General features: G+C 37.3%; 3 protein-coding genes across 3 annotated transcripts; 2 read left to right on the top strand and 1 right to left on the bottom strand.

Annotated features, from left to right (window-relative positions):
• The first annotated feature begins 287 nt into the window (after positions 1-287).
• Positions 288-1,773, top strand: LOC137573622 (uncharacterized). The gene is made up of 3 exons (XM_068285597.1): positions 288-1,179; positions 1,247-1,463; positions 1,520-1,773. Exons 1-3 carry the CDS (start codon positions 360-362, stop codon positions 1,740-1,742), a joined length of 1,260 nt encoding a protein of 419 aa, XP_068141698.1. The 5' UTR covers positions 288-359; the 3' UTR covers positions 1,743-1,773.
• A 1,617-nt stretch (positions 1,774-3,390) lies between these two features.
• On the top strand, positions 3,391-4,013 carry ovm (oven mitt). The gene is made up of 2 exons (XM_068285670.1): positions 3,391-3,459; positions 3,516-4,013. The coding sequence occupies exons 1-2, from the start codon at positions 3,391-3,393 to the stop codon at positions 4,011-4,013; spliced, it is 567 nt and encodes a 188-aa protein (XP_068141771.1).
• Positions 4,014-10,799: 6,786 nt separating this feature from the next.
• Positions 10,800-13,110, bottom strand: Gs1 (Glutamine synthetase 1). The gene is made up of 2 exons (XM_068285681.1): positions 12,961-13,110; positions 10,800-12,689 (listed from the first exon to the last, which is right to left on the bottom strand). The coding sequence occupies exon 2, from the start codon at positions 12,667-12,669 to the stop codon at positions 11,476-11,478; it is 1,194 nt and encodes a 397-aa protein (XP_068141782.1). The 5' UTR covers positions 12,670-12,689; positions 12,961-13,110; the 3' UTR covers positions 10,800-11,475.
• Positions 13,111-14,173: the final 1,063 nt, after the last annotated feature.

The following is a 14,173-nucleotide window of genomic DNA, read 5'->3' on the forward strand; positions in this document are numbered from 1 at the left end:
GCGTCACGTGCCTAATGGCTGGACCGTTGGATAACGTAAATATTTTAACGAAGATAGTTGATGTAGGTATAAATAAAAGAAATCTTTGGTAGTAAACTTTATGGCTATCAAAAAACTATGAGTTGCAAATTAGCTTAAGTGTCCCAAGTTTGTTAGGATTATAAAGTAGAGTATTCTCTATTTTATAAGGTTCAGATAGTAACAAAATTGTTGATATTTTTCAGCCCACAAAGAAACCTCAACAGAGTGTATAATCTCTTATCAGTGTTCTGTTATTCCTAGGCGATTTGATAAGTGTTTGATAGTTTGTATTTCGCCCATCTGGAGGTAGAATCGTCACTTTAGTTCACACACACAACATGTCGGAAAGCTTGTTAGAGATTCGAGAACTTGCCAAGGTCATACAAGCAGAACTAATTGGTGGTGGAAAACTTCATGACTACGAAGTGGCCAGCCTAACGCAACCTGGTGAGAATTATGGCAGTATTCTGATAGCTGTCAAAGCGAAATTGGAACTCCCCAATTCAGTGGGGGTGTTCCATGAGAAGGAAATTGTGGCCAAGGTGCCACCGAGAGATCCCAAGTATTGGCAATTCGTACAACCGGAAAGAACATGTTTGACTGAAAATGCTATCTACGAGAATCTGGTGCCAGCTCTTATCAACCTGCAAGAGGAGGCAGGTTTAGCTATCTCTGAGTTCTTTGACGGGTTTGCCCATTACTATGGTTCGCGAACCTCACTGGGTCCCAACTTGGTCGATCATGATGCGGTCTTGTTGCTGGAGAATTTAAGAGCAAGCAACTATGTAACGGGCGATAGGTTACGGCCACTTGATTTGGCCCACACACAGCTGGCTCTTAAGTACTTGGCCGAGTTCCATGCTCTCCCCCTGGCTTTGAGATTGAAGAGGCCACAGCTTTTTGACGAGCAAATAAGACCTTTCTTTCAGAAATTCGATTGGCATGCTGCTGCCCCAGATCTAAAAGCCACCATGAAGGCCGAAACTTTGGAGGACATACGTAGAGCAACTGGAAACAATGTGGAACTAATAGAACGTGTGCGACATCTATCCGATGAGTTCTTTGAGTTTTTAGCATCGCCACCGGATAGGCCCAATGGCCCATTTGCCAGCATTATCCATTGCGATTATTGGATCAACAACTTAATGTTTAAGTATGGTCAGTAAAGGATCAAATCAAGCAAAAAGCAAGAGTAATTTCAAACAGTTTATGATAACTTTTGCAGATTCTTCAGGCACACCTCTGCAGATGAAAATAATAGACTTTCAGACAGCCCAATACGATTCGGTGATTCATGACATAATCGCGTTCCTGTTCTCCAGTGTCAATACAAGTATTTTGGAGGCAAACTACGAGAACATGTTGCAGATGTACTACAATCATTTTATCAGCAGCCTGCACCGAGTGGGCATAGATACGACTGACTCATATAGTTACCAAGCGTAAGATATTCGAAAATAGTTGCGGAAGTTGGTTACGATTAATTCATTTGCTTTAGGTTCCTTGCGGAAATTAAACGTGTTGCCTACATCCAAGTACCTCATGCCATATTTATGACTCGATTTATTCTCGCCGGTTCACCAGATGATGAGGAGCACGAGAAACACATTCAGGAGCTGGACAATGTGCTCAAAACAAGCAGTGGAGGTGCATCGGAACGCATTTATCGTAAACTAAATGACATTCTAAGATTGGCACAGAAATTTGATATACTTTATTAAGTTAAAACTAAACATATAGATTTACAATTAAAGCTTTTACTATTCTCCTAGCCATCGCGAAAAGTTCTTGGATCGAGTCACCTTTTGTCCATTTTACTGCAGAAATAAATTTCAAATCACAAAAATATCTTCTAACCTCCAATTCCAACCAGACTATTACTGATAATTATCAGTTTATTATAATAAACCTCTGATTTGTACTCTCTTCCTAAATCCAAAAACATGTAGTATTCCATTCTTAATGGGTAAGTGCAGAAGGGTTTCAAAAGTTTAGCTCAACAAAGTGTGTTAGGATTCAAAGTTTGATCAGAATTAAGTACTTGGAACTCCATTATGTTAGAACATGTAGTTCTGGTCAACAGGATTCTCTGCTTTTATCAAATGTCTCCGGATCCCTAAGATAACATACCTGGACTCTGCTACTCTTAAAGCTTTCGGTTCACTAATGACCAAAATCATCATCTTTAAGCCCATTGTGCAAATCACTAAGTAAAATGCTTCTCTATTAAAATTTGAATCATTCAAAACATTTTCAATAGCGATACTCGAAATGACACATGTCGGTTTTGTGGCCAACTCCTTTCGAGCCAAGTGTTGCTTGGTTTCAGAACTAAATTTTAGTTGCAACATTTGGCTTGACATCAATTTAAAACTTCAATTTCATAGTAAAAAGATTCATTATGTTCTAAGATATTAGTGGAATGGAAATTGCTTTAGGATCAGTGAAAATTTGCTTCTTCAAAGTACTAAATGGCTTTGAATCTAAAACCGAAAATGGGGACATTATTAACCTCTATTTCACGCATTTACAGGCACAGAAGGTTAATCTTGGTCTCAGTCTCAGGTATTGGATAAAGTAATAATAAGTAATAAAGACCTTGTCTTCAACTTTGCACTGCATTGCCATTACACACAAATAAATTGTTAATCATTTTGAAAAGGCCATTGAAAAGGGACGCAACATCCCTTCAGATGTCCCTTCGGCCGTGTTTAACAACTGTTTTAGTAGTGCTAAGTTTGAACAGTTGAAAATTAATCGAAGCCATAAACTATATATATTCTTCATCAGCATATATAGTCCCTAATCTGAATGCTACTCGATTAAACTTTGAATTGCCTAGTTGAGATTAAGTTTGACAATTCGTCGGATCGGATCGCTATATTACTACTTTCTTCTTTTCGTTAACTTTATTCAAAAACTGAAGTATTCAGAGTTTTATTTTAATAATTAAAACTAAAACAAGACAATAAGGCACATATAAGAAGACTGTTTAAAACTTTGTCTTTTACTTTAATGTGAAAAAATCATGTTCCATTAAGTTTTGTGGAACTAAATTTGAAATAAATCCCCGAAACAGTTGTTGCAAGCTTCAAAACAAAACTTGTATACCTTTAATAATAGGGTATAACAATTTGATTTTAATTTTAATACGCAACGTTATCCGATTATTTTTATCGTCCTTGATCTTGTTTCAGGTTTTCGATCAGTTTTTTTTTTTTTTGTTATGTGTTCTGATTCAATCGTTACGATGATAAATGATCGCTCTAAATGAGGGGCTAATTGCCCAATAGATTTAGAGGTAATTATCAAATAATTCATTCGGCCGATTCATGGTTCACAGAAAATGTTTAGTAGTCCATTTTAAAGATGCGTCGGATTTGGTTTGCTTTGTTCTTCTTTGTTGGCTGGAATTGGACGGGAGTTGAGAGCAAAGAGGTAGGTAATCCCTGTGGTCAGCCTCCAATCTCACGCATTTTATCTCTTTGGATTAGAGCTGCTACTACATTAGTTTTACCTACACCAACTGGACGGATGCACAGCCCCGTTTCGTGGTCAATATGACATTCTCAAATCAATCGGGCATTGGGTCGATTACCACAATCAATGAGGAGATTCCAATGCCGGTGTCTCGTCTCCTGGTAGTCCAGATTGGCGGTAACCAGCCCCGAACCATTTATAATGCCTCAACGAAACTTTGTGAACTTCAATCTCTGTTCAATTCGGTGCCTCTGTTCAAGCCGGCCAAGGATAGCTTTCTGAAGCAGGGCAACTACTCCTTTAGCTGCCCCCTGCCCAGGGGCACCTACGTGATGTCCAATATGCGGGTAAATCCAAAAAATCCACTGCTCAGTCTACTCTATCAGCCCAAACGTTCGTTCATCGTCAAGGGTGGACTCTTCGAGGAGCTTCCCTCTGGACGCATAAGTCCATTGTCCACGTATTTTATGGCAGGCAAAGTGATTAAAAAGGGCTGCGGAGCAAGTGACTAAAAGATGGCCACAGAAAAATAATAAAAAACCCTAAAAGCATGCAATCGAAAATTACTTTACTGGGTATTTTTAGGGTGGACTGAGATTTTCATCAATAAATTTGCCAATATGGTTAAAGTCAGCAGCTGTGAGACGCCCTTTTAGGTCTTCCTGTTTAATGACAGTCCTTTTAGGTATGTGCATTGTGTGTGTGTGTGTGTGTGTGTGTAGATATAGAACATTTAGGGGATGTGAATAATATTTGACATATACATAAATTAATTGTCTAGAAGAGCACTTACAATGCCACAAAGAAATTATGAATTATCTCTTTGCATATGTATGACTGTGTGTGTGTGTGTCTCAATACCACGATTGAATACTTAGTTCACTCAACTTTGATATCATGTAACAATGAATGACTGAATCATCGAATTTACACTCAGATACATATATCGTCTGTTTTTAAGTAAACAAAATTTCTCCTCTTATCAGAATGGCTTTTTATCATTCAAAGAAATAAATACAATGTATTTCATTATTTCGAATCATGTGGGTCTTCGACTAGTGACCCTGGCCCGATAACTTTAACTTGACATATTCAAGTATAACTATATCTATATATAATATATACATATATGTGAACATAAATGACTTTCACAATTTGTTTTGCAAAAACCTTTAATCTTTGGTCAAGCAAACACAAAAAGTTTACAAAAGAAAGAACAAACTAAATGGCACAAAACTTATAAATAATAATAATATCTAAAATAAATAAAGTGATAAACCAATTTCCACGTGCCTTTAAACATTTTTCTGGTTTCACCTAATAAGCGAATATTATGATACCCTATAAAACACCGAAGAGCCACCCTAGTCGGTGGCTTAGAGCTGATCAAACTATATTACTTATATTTTGGAGATAGAACCATTACGTGGGTGAAGTCCCATAGAATTAGACTCATCATTTTGAGTTTGATTCACAAATAAGGTACACAGACTCTGACTAAGGAATCTACCAACTTTTCGGAAGTTTTTAAACGCAATTTGTACATTACTTTTCAGATTGCAGATTGCAATTTTCTTGATGACCGTTCCTTGTGTCGACAATAACAAACAAAGCATCTTCCATAGCATGATATGGCTCTTTGTCTAGACAAATTTTCAAAAAATTTCCATTTTACCCAGAACCTCAACATTTAGACTTATCCAAGTACATTATATACATACGTATGTACATTGACTTGGGAACTAAAATAATATATAATTGTCTATATCATCGGGGCTGAATTCTTTGTCATTTTAAGGTGCTCATGATTTAGCTTTTCAACAATTTTCTGGTCTATATAATCTAACAAGTCATCCATTTCTTTCGAAATATAAAACAGCTTCAATATAAGCTGTTAAATACAAATTAAAAACTTACATAACATTTTAGGAACCTACACAAAAAAACTGCATATACTAGAGAGGGGGAAGAATGCATTCAAACTGCATTTGAAGCGAATGAATTAGGCGTAAGACCAAAAAGAATTGGATAAAAATAAGTACTGACGCAGTAGTTAAACTAATGAGTAAACGTATTTACACATTTGTACTAAATATATTTTTAGTCGCATATAAAAATAATGATCAATAGATTCTATTTATAATTCTAGTTTAAGTTACACATTTACCTAATCTATGGGGACTTTAATATACATACTTCTTCTTAAACACAGCAATTGTTTCTCTACAACACTTTAAACATAAAGTTCGAGCAATTTGGTTTAGATTTCTGTTTATGTGATTTAGAATTCTTTTCTTGTTTGTTATAAATAAATAATACACAAATGAATGATAATGACTTGCAGAAATGAGACAAACAAACAAAACGGGGATTCCACACAAAAAAAAAAAAAGGTTAACTTAAAATTGGAAATGACTAGTAAAAAACATTATCAAATTGTATTTATTATTATTGTTCCAATGTACTCAAAATGTTGGCCAAAAGTACAAAAGTGCAACTTTAGTCAAAGCTCTTTGAAAATCTGAAGTATTGTCAAACAAAACTTATAAGTAAATAATCGCAAAGTAGTCATATCTTAATTCTTTAATATTTAGAGTACAAACAATTTAGTTAAGAGGGTTCATCTAGAACGTAGCTAATCTTTAACCAATTCGTAATGCCAACAAAAAAAAAGCAATGCAACAGTCCAATAAAAAAAAGATTTACATGATAAAACAATAAACAATTTTAAATGATATTTGCTTTGCTTTATTTCTGCTTTAAAACTGAACTACGACTTGTTTTTACCCTCTATCTATCAACAACGAACTCGAAAATCAAAAACTTCAAAAATTTCGAGCCACCCGAATCAAAAATTCCGTTTCAGCTTCCCTCAATTACATTCAGATTATAGATTTCGAAATGTTTTTCAACAAACATTTTCAATTTGTAGATTTTTGTGATATTTTTCGTGGTGCGGTTTTTTTTTTTTTTTTGGAGGGGTTTGTTAAATAATCAAATATTAATTAATAAAACTGTTGTATTAAATTAAAGCGCAAATTAACTGATAAACTTTGGCTATGTGTCAGGCCCAGCGTCATCAGTTTGCCGAACTTTGTTTGGTTCAATGTGCCAATCAGCCAGTCAAAGAACAAGAACAAGAACGAGAAGATCACTAGGCAGACGCGTGCGATGCGGCGAATGACGCAAAGATTTTTTTGAATCGCGTGTGCCTGAGCACCGCGACGTGGAGAAGACAAGTGAAAGTTAAAAAGAGAGAATGCAATAAATTAAAAGAGAGCAAGGAACTAGGCAGAACACAAAAAAGACTTTGGAAAAATATAAATACATATACACACATGTATATACACTTATATCACGCATACGCGCCGTTGAAGCTAAAGACCAATATTTATATATCTTGATGGGAAACATTTCTGAATAGCGTCTAGTGCGGCGTATTAGATAATACTCGAAAGTCGGTCGACTCATACTCATTGCCAGATAAAAAAGGAAACGAAAAACAAAACAAAATGTTTCTCTTTAATTGTTTTTTAGGCTTTCGTGATCGCCGCCACGCGCCGTTTTGATGATAATATTAGGCCTACTTTCTTTTGCCAGGCCAAAGAACTAAAAGTGTCGGTCACAGGATCAGTTGTTACTGCTCTATTCTGGAGCCGTACAGGTGGCTCTAATCAGCCGGCCACTTGAACTATGAGTGGGTGAAAACTATTATTAACTTAATATACACACAATCAATTGAAACAATAAAAACTCATAAAAACCAAAAGCAACACTGTCACCACCACCAGCAACGCGGACGACGAATGTGAAGTCATAAACGGGTTTTATTTGACTTCATGTTTTGGTATCTGCATTTGTGTTTGCTTTTTAGTGCCCTATATTAATGGGGTAATTAGGGTATATTGATGTCATTAAATTGCAGACAAGAAACTTCTAAAGAAAAGTCAAACAATTCTGCTGATACATAATTACTATGTGAAAGTAAAAGTCTTAGCACAAGTCCATTTAGTTTATTAGGGAAGACTTTAACTCAAAAATTGTGCCGAAATGTTTATGGATCTGTTGAAATGTCAAAAACTACATAATGCGGCTAAAATTTCACGAGGAATCTTCTAAATCAAGTAGGGGAGGAAAAAGTACATGAATTTAAGACGTTGTTATTTTCGGACTTTACTTCTAATATTCTCGGTTTTCAAGAAACTAAAACTCAACCTCCTGAAATCATTTAGACCATTTCATTACAAGTAATTTAGTAAGGTGTGCTAATTACTTATTTGAAAACACAACTACCTTAAAGGAGTTGTCGAGTCGTCCTCGTTATACCAAGCAGCAAATAAAGACATTTCCTTTTGACGTATAGAAAAGACAAGCCATTCCGCTCATTCTTACAAATAACGAGCACTTTGGCATCCCTAAAATTCGTCCTTTTTGGCTTACCTAGTGAAAAAAGGTTTCTACTAATAATTTGTCTAGTTTTAGTCCCATTTTTATGAAGTTTGGTTTGCCTATTTAAATTCATAAGAAATTTAAGTATCCCAAATTTGAATATGAAACTTGATACTTAACGGGAATAACAACCTTTCTTCGAGCTTGATCTTCGTATTAAGTCTCTCACCTTTGAGAACTATTGAATTAGTTTTTGTTCATAATTGTTTGTGGTAAAGGGTATTGAGAAGTCGACAATTTACTTAACTTGCGCTACTTTTTATTAAGTGTGACGTAGTGTCCCACTGTAACTGTAAATCAGCTTTTATCACTTGGATCTCGCTCCTGGCGCTGGTTAATACAGATTGACCTAATTCGAATTCTTGCCTATATATTTTGGTTCTGTGTATTAAGTGAAGACTGTTTCGCAATTTATTTATTTCTTTTCTTGTTCTTGGCGCATATCACTAAATCACGCTACGTGATCGTGATAGGCCAATTACTTATATGTGTATAAATATACATACATATATAATTATATGAACAGAATGAAAATTATCAATTAAATTTCCTTTAAAAGATTCGCAACCAAAATGTTTGTATAAATGAACAAAAAAAATGATTTATTAGGGGGGACATGATAAGACCCAAAGACAAAAAAAAAAAAAAAAAACTGGAACGGGACCCACAATTGATAGCCCCCAGTTTGGCACTTGTCACTGCATTAACCGATTTAAATGGCAAAACAAGAAATCAAAACAAAATAAAATGGGGAAAAATGGGCTTTGACTTTGCCTCTTACGATGGCCAATCGAAAGGTCACTCAGTAGAAGTATTATCAAACACAATTCATAATTTATTAGATAACATTGGCCCTCCCCCTGCCCCCACCTTGAGAGTGTGCTTGTGTGTGCGTTTGTTTACCTATCATCACATTTAATTTTTATGCAAATATTCTAACCAACTGGATTCCAAATCTAATAAAAACCTCCGCCATTCCAATAGCATATGTATGCATATATGTATTTACTGTAAGCCAGGCAACTTTAAACTAGTTTCATTTTTATTTTGAATATTAGTTTTTTATCAATTCATTAATGATCTGGTCTGCGCGGTGCGGAACTGAAGGCGTTGTCTTTTGATTGCGCTTGTTTATGGCAGCCAGTTTTTCGGTTTCCCCTTTCCTAAAATACGAAACAGACAAAATCCACAAAAGGCCGTCTCATATCAGTGTGATTATAAATGAAAATTTCGCCTTATCTGTGCTCTGGTTTGGGGCCTTTCCTCCTCTCCCAGTGCGGAGTAATGTCCCATAATCCAGCAAATTTCCATTAAAGGGCAAAGGTGCCATAAAAAACTAGGCAAAAGCTGAAAACAAAAACATTTACAAAACAAAAGGCATCGTTGTTTAGATACCCTATACATTTTTTTATTATGTTATGAAAAATGTTTAAATAAATTAGTTTGAATCGTGTGATGACTATTATCAGAAGTATTCAAAATTCAAAGGGTTACTAAAGTTTATTCTCTGATGTGACTTAAGAGACGAACAAGCGACTACAGAATGCACAAGCAATAAGGATACAAAATAAATAACTGTAGACAAACTGGCGATTGGGAAAAGATTCCCTATATTCAAAAAATATGCAAAATCTACATACATAACAAAAGTTCTTCAACACTAATTGAGGAATTAAGCGATCTTTCAGTGGCTCTTCAAAACTTCTTAACCTTCTCAGGACAAGTGTTGCTCATGGGCAGCGTGGACAACAATATCCTTTGCCTTATATTTCTTGGTAAATTCAATATTTTTTGGGTTTCCATTTTAATTTGGCCCCAAAGAGGTTAAAAGAGAATTGTTTTGACTGCCCATTGCATACTTTAGGGAGCACATTTACCACATTTTACAGTCTTTTTGAAGAATTAAGCATAAATTACCAAAAACTAATGTCGATTCTTGTTAACAAGGCCTTTCTTCGTCGCTTAAATATTTCTGCCTCAGTAAGTTTTTTGAACCCAGGCATAATCAAACATTAAAGTTGACTCAAAATACTTTTGACTATGAATTACTTAATGTATCAAAAGAGTGTCTCATGGAATAAGGATCAACTGTCATCTGTAACGCTCTATCTCTCTCTCTCTCTTACCAATATGCCCATGTTTAAGCATCGAGGAAAGGGGTATTAAAACAGCTAGCAAACAAACAAATACGTGTATTTGTGCAAGCTAACCATGGATGGGTTGGCAAGGGGATGTGGGGGGGCGGGGAACTCATAAGCAAATCCCAGTGCAGCTTAGTTATCGCTATGCAAGTGTCACCAAGCCACACATACGCACACACAACACACTGCAAGTGTCATCTGGCCAAGGTGAAGTACATACATTGTGAAGGGGCTAACGTTTGTCCAGTTGGCGATTAAGGTCTGTTTAGGGGTATACAGGGTTGTTGCTAGGTTAATCAATCGATTGTTTTTCGGTTGTGCACGCCCATAAATCAACTGGAATCTTGAATGTACTATATCATATGATGGTGGATACGTAATGTATAGGTACATATATGTACATACATATGTATGTATAGTTTTACTTATATCCAGTTGGCATATTGTACGACAACTAACCTTCAAATATGTTCAGTGTCAAGAAGAAAACAAAAAACTACCATGCGTGGTGGAAATTTTCCAATTTACGAAAACATCTTGTTTGTGTTTTGTTTGTGTTTTGTTTTTGTTTTTTTTAATATTTGTATTTGGTGTTCTTGTTATTCATTTTGTATTTATACATATTACAACGAGGTTGCACTTTTGAAACGATGCCAAAGAGTCGACCACCGCAAGCAAAAGAATTAGAAAAAATACTGCAGTAATAAGTATTATTTATCATTGATGTTGAGTCTTAATTTATTTCTTGATATTTTCATTTTTTCAAATTTCATATGTGTATGTAAAATGCGTTAGACCACACTCCATTGTACTTATAGATGTAAAAAACTAGATTGATATAGTTTTCGGTTTTTTGTTTTTCAAGTTTTCGATTTAAAATGTGTTCAACAATGCTCTAGATTAACAGTGAATACTATAAACAACAATTCTAATTATAATAATAATGAATATAATTTTTCATTTTGATAAACTTTTGGTGAGATATATATGTATGTATGTATGTAAGTAAGTACGTATTAACTTTTGGGCTCTCTTGGGCTCCCAATACAAAAAGCAAAAGTGTGGAAATGCAAAATAGGTATAAAAGAATTGTATTCTTATTTCTTGCTTAAAATTAGTTGAAACTAAATGTAGACTATAACTAAAAGTTATTATTAAATTTAAATCATGGCAGAAAATGACGCTTTCGCATTTGACTTTCACTTTACCCCGTTAATATTTGTTCTTTCCTCGTGTGTCTTTTGAAAACAAACAGCAATTGTCTGCTAAAAATTGAGGAAAAATATGAAAGAAATTATATAGAAAGCTCCCACGTTATGTACTAGTCATATATGTATATATACAATAATATATTTCAACGCCCACGATCGCCTTGGGTGGCGGTTTACTCGTTCAACAGGCAAGTGCGCACAAGGGCGCCACAGACGGCGTACGGATCACAATTGGAACTGGGACGGCGATCCTCGAAGTAACCCTTGCCAGCGGTGGCCACGCCTCGCGGAACACGCACACTGACCGCCCGATTGGCCACACCCCACGAGAACTTATCGATGCTGGAGGTCTCCAGGCGACCGACCAAACGGCGCTCGTTGTCCTTGCCCTCCTTGGGATCGTAGGCCTTGATGTGACGCTGGTGGTGATGGCTCAATTTCTCGATGGCCTGTTCGATGGCCTTGATGCCGCCATCGGCGCGCATTGCCTTGGTGGAGAAATTGGTGTGGGCTCCGGCGCCATTCCATTGACCCTCCATGGGCTTGGGATCGAAGGTAACAACCACTCCGTATTCCTCGGCAATACGTTGCAGGATATAACGCGACACCCAGAGATCATCGCTGGCCTTCAGGCCGTTGCTGGGTCCTACCTGGTATTCCCATTGGGCGGGCATCACCTCGGCATTGGTGCCGGCGAAATCGATGCCAGCGTACAGGCAGGCAATGGCATGAGCCTCGACCAGATCGCGGGCATACACACGATCGGCTCCCACGCCACAGTAGTAGGGTCCTTGGGGGGCGGGGAAACCATTGTCGGGCCAGCCGAAGGGACGGCCGTCGACATCGAGTAAAGTGTATTCCTGTTCAATGCCGAACCATGGCTCCTGATTGCCAATTTTATCAAAGGCCTCCTGGAAGGCGGCCCGCTTGTTCGAGGGTGTGGGCTTGCCATCGGCGCTGTAGGTATCGCAGAGGACAATGACATCGTTCTTGCCCGGCTTGAAGGGGTCACGGTAGAGGGCACGGGGCTTGAGAGTCGTATCGGAATTCTCTCCGTGAGCCTGGTACGTGGAGCTGCCGTCGTATTGCCAATCGGGCAGATCCTCAACCGAGCTGGGCACTTTGTCCAGGACACGATCCTTTAGACGAATATTCTCACCAGTGCCGTCAATCCACAGGTAAGTGGCCTGAACTCGATTGGCTGGAGTCTCCAAATTGCGATACCGTTGCAATATACTCTTGTCCAAGGCCGTATTGGGCGAGTTGTTCAGGAATTGCGATGGAGCGGCCAAGGAGGTGCGAAATGTGCGGATGGTGGGAGCAACTAGCTCCTTCTTAAGGAAAAGTCCGGCGACGCGGAATGCCATGGTGGATGCTTTGGACAATTCTTAAAGAATGGGAAAAACGAGAGAAAGAAAAACCTACGTTTACTTTTCTATTTGTGAATGCAAATGTGTGTGTAGATGCTTCAGAGTGTGTATGTATGTGTATGTATACCATTATAAAGTTCAAAGATAATCAGAGATATAACATATTTTCGCAATTACATAAAAATATTTGCACTATTGATCTGGTTTCTTGGAACAAAAATTTCAAGTTCATTTTGTCTTGGTTTTTATTTTTTGGATTTTTTTTTTTTTTGTTTGGTCTCAACTTACATTGCACTTTACACTTTACAGTTAAGTAATTTTTGCACAATTTACGTTAAGTTGCTGTTTGTGTTGCTGCTTTTGCTTTTGCTCGTTGCTGCTGAGGACACCCAACCAGTGCGAGGTTTGGAAGGCTTTTGAGCACAATTTTTGCGACAACATTCACTTTTCAGTCTCGATTTTTCTTTATCGCAACGCAGCAGCAGCAGAGACACTGAGCAGCGCAACGCAGAGAGACAAGAGATACCAAAACAAACCACACATAGTGGGAGTGAGCTCCCACTCACACAGACACAGACACGCGCAATCAGCACACACCAACACAGTCAATACAGTGTGCCTCAGCCATAACGAATTCCTTGATACATATGTATGTATGTACATACATATGTCTTCGCTTCAAGAACTGAATTTAATTTTTATTTATAAGAAACTGAAAACGAAAGAAAAATATAAATGAATAATAAACTACACAGGTGTGTTGGAAACCTGAGCAAGGAATTTCATAATTTAATTCCGAAATCAGCCAGAGATAATTTTTGAGACACCGAGGGCTTAAAGGCTGCACTAATGCGGCTAATTTGGAATAGCCGCCCGAGTCGGATACGGGCAAAGAAAGTTTCTTCGTTGCGGATTGAGGCATGGGAATGTCAGTCGCTTGATTTAACCTAACATTTTATTCCTAAGCGGCATCCAACGGACGACGAAGGCCTTCGACGGACCGGACGGATGGTTAAGTCGTAAGTTCTTAACTAAAAGTCATGATCGATCTGGTATTCCCCTGTGTTTTTATGCAAAACCATACGAGTCAGTTATAAATAATCTGCAAATAAGAAAAAACTCTCTCGAATATCGTAAAAATATGATTCGTGGTGCTCTCGCCCATTGTGGCATCGTAATAACTTCTTGATATACCCTCTCGTTTTTGTAAACAATATATATGTATGTATGTACCTTTGATACAAACTCTCTTGTGCGCAGACTCTGCACTCCGTTTATCTCTCTCTCTCCCACTCCATCCCTCAAACTCTTTTGGTAGCTCTCTCTCTCTCTTTTGGTTGTTTGACCTCTAACAACTACGTAGTATGTCAGAGTCAGAGTTTTATTTTGTTTTGTTGTTTTCTTTCCCTCCCTGCAAAGAGTTGATTTCCATCAGCTGTCGTTTGTGTTTGGAAAAACATTTCCTTCTTTTGCGTTCAATGCTCTCTGAGAGATCAATCAA

This window comes from Drosophila tropicalis, unplaced genomic scaffold (genome assembly GCF_018151085.1).
Source record: "Drosophila tropicalis isolate 14030-0801.00 unplaced genomic scaffold, ASM1815108v1 contig_413, whole genome shotgun sequence".
Taxonomy (NCBI): Eukaryota; Metazoa; Arthropoda; class Insecta; order Diptera; family Drosophilidae; genus Drosophila; species Drosophila tropicalis.

What these genes read in the sequence shown, in the direction of transcription:
- LOC137573622 (XM_068285597.1), top strand. Translation starts at nt 360, where the DNA reads ATGTCGGAAAGCTTGTTAGAGATTCGAGAACTTGCCAAGGTCATACAA. An exon ending in CAACTTAATGTTTAAGTATG is followed by an intron (nt 1,180 to 1,246) that starts GTCAGTAAAGGA and finishes TAACTTTTGCAG; the next exon opens with ATTCTTCAGGCACACCTCTG. An exon ending in GACTCATATAGTTACCAAGC is followed by an intron (nt 1,464 to 1,519) that starts GTAAGATATTCG and finishes CATTTGCTTTAG; the next exon opens with GTTCCTTGCGGAAATTAAAC.
- ovm (XM_068285670.1), top strand. Translation starts at nt 3,391, where the DNA reads ATGCGTCGGATTTGGTTTGCTTTGTTCTTCTTTGTTGGCTGGAATTGG. An exon ending in CGGGAGTTGAGAGCAAAGAG is followed by an intron (nt 3,460 to 3,515) that starts GTAGGTAATCCC and finishes TCTTTGGATTAG; the next exon opens with AGCTGCTACTACATTAGTTT.
- Gs1 (XM_068285681.1), bottom strand. Translation starts at nt 12,669, where the DNA reads ATGGCATTCCGCGTCGCCGGACTTTTCCTTAAGAAGGAGCTAGTTGCT.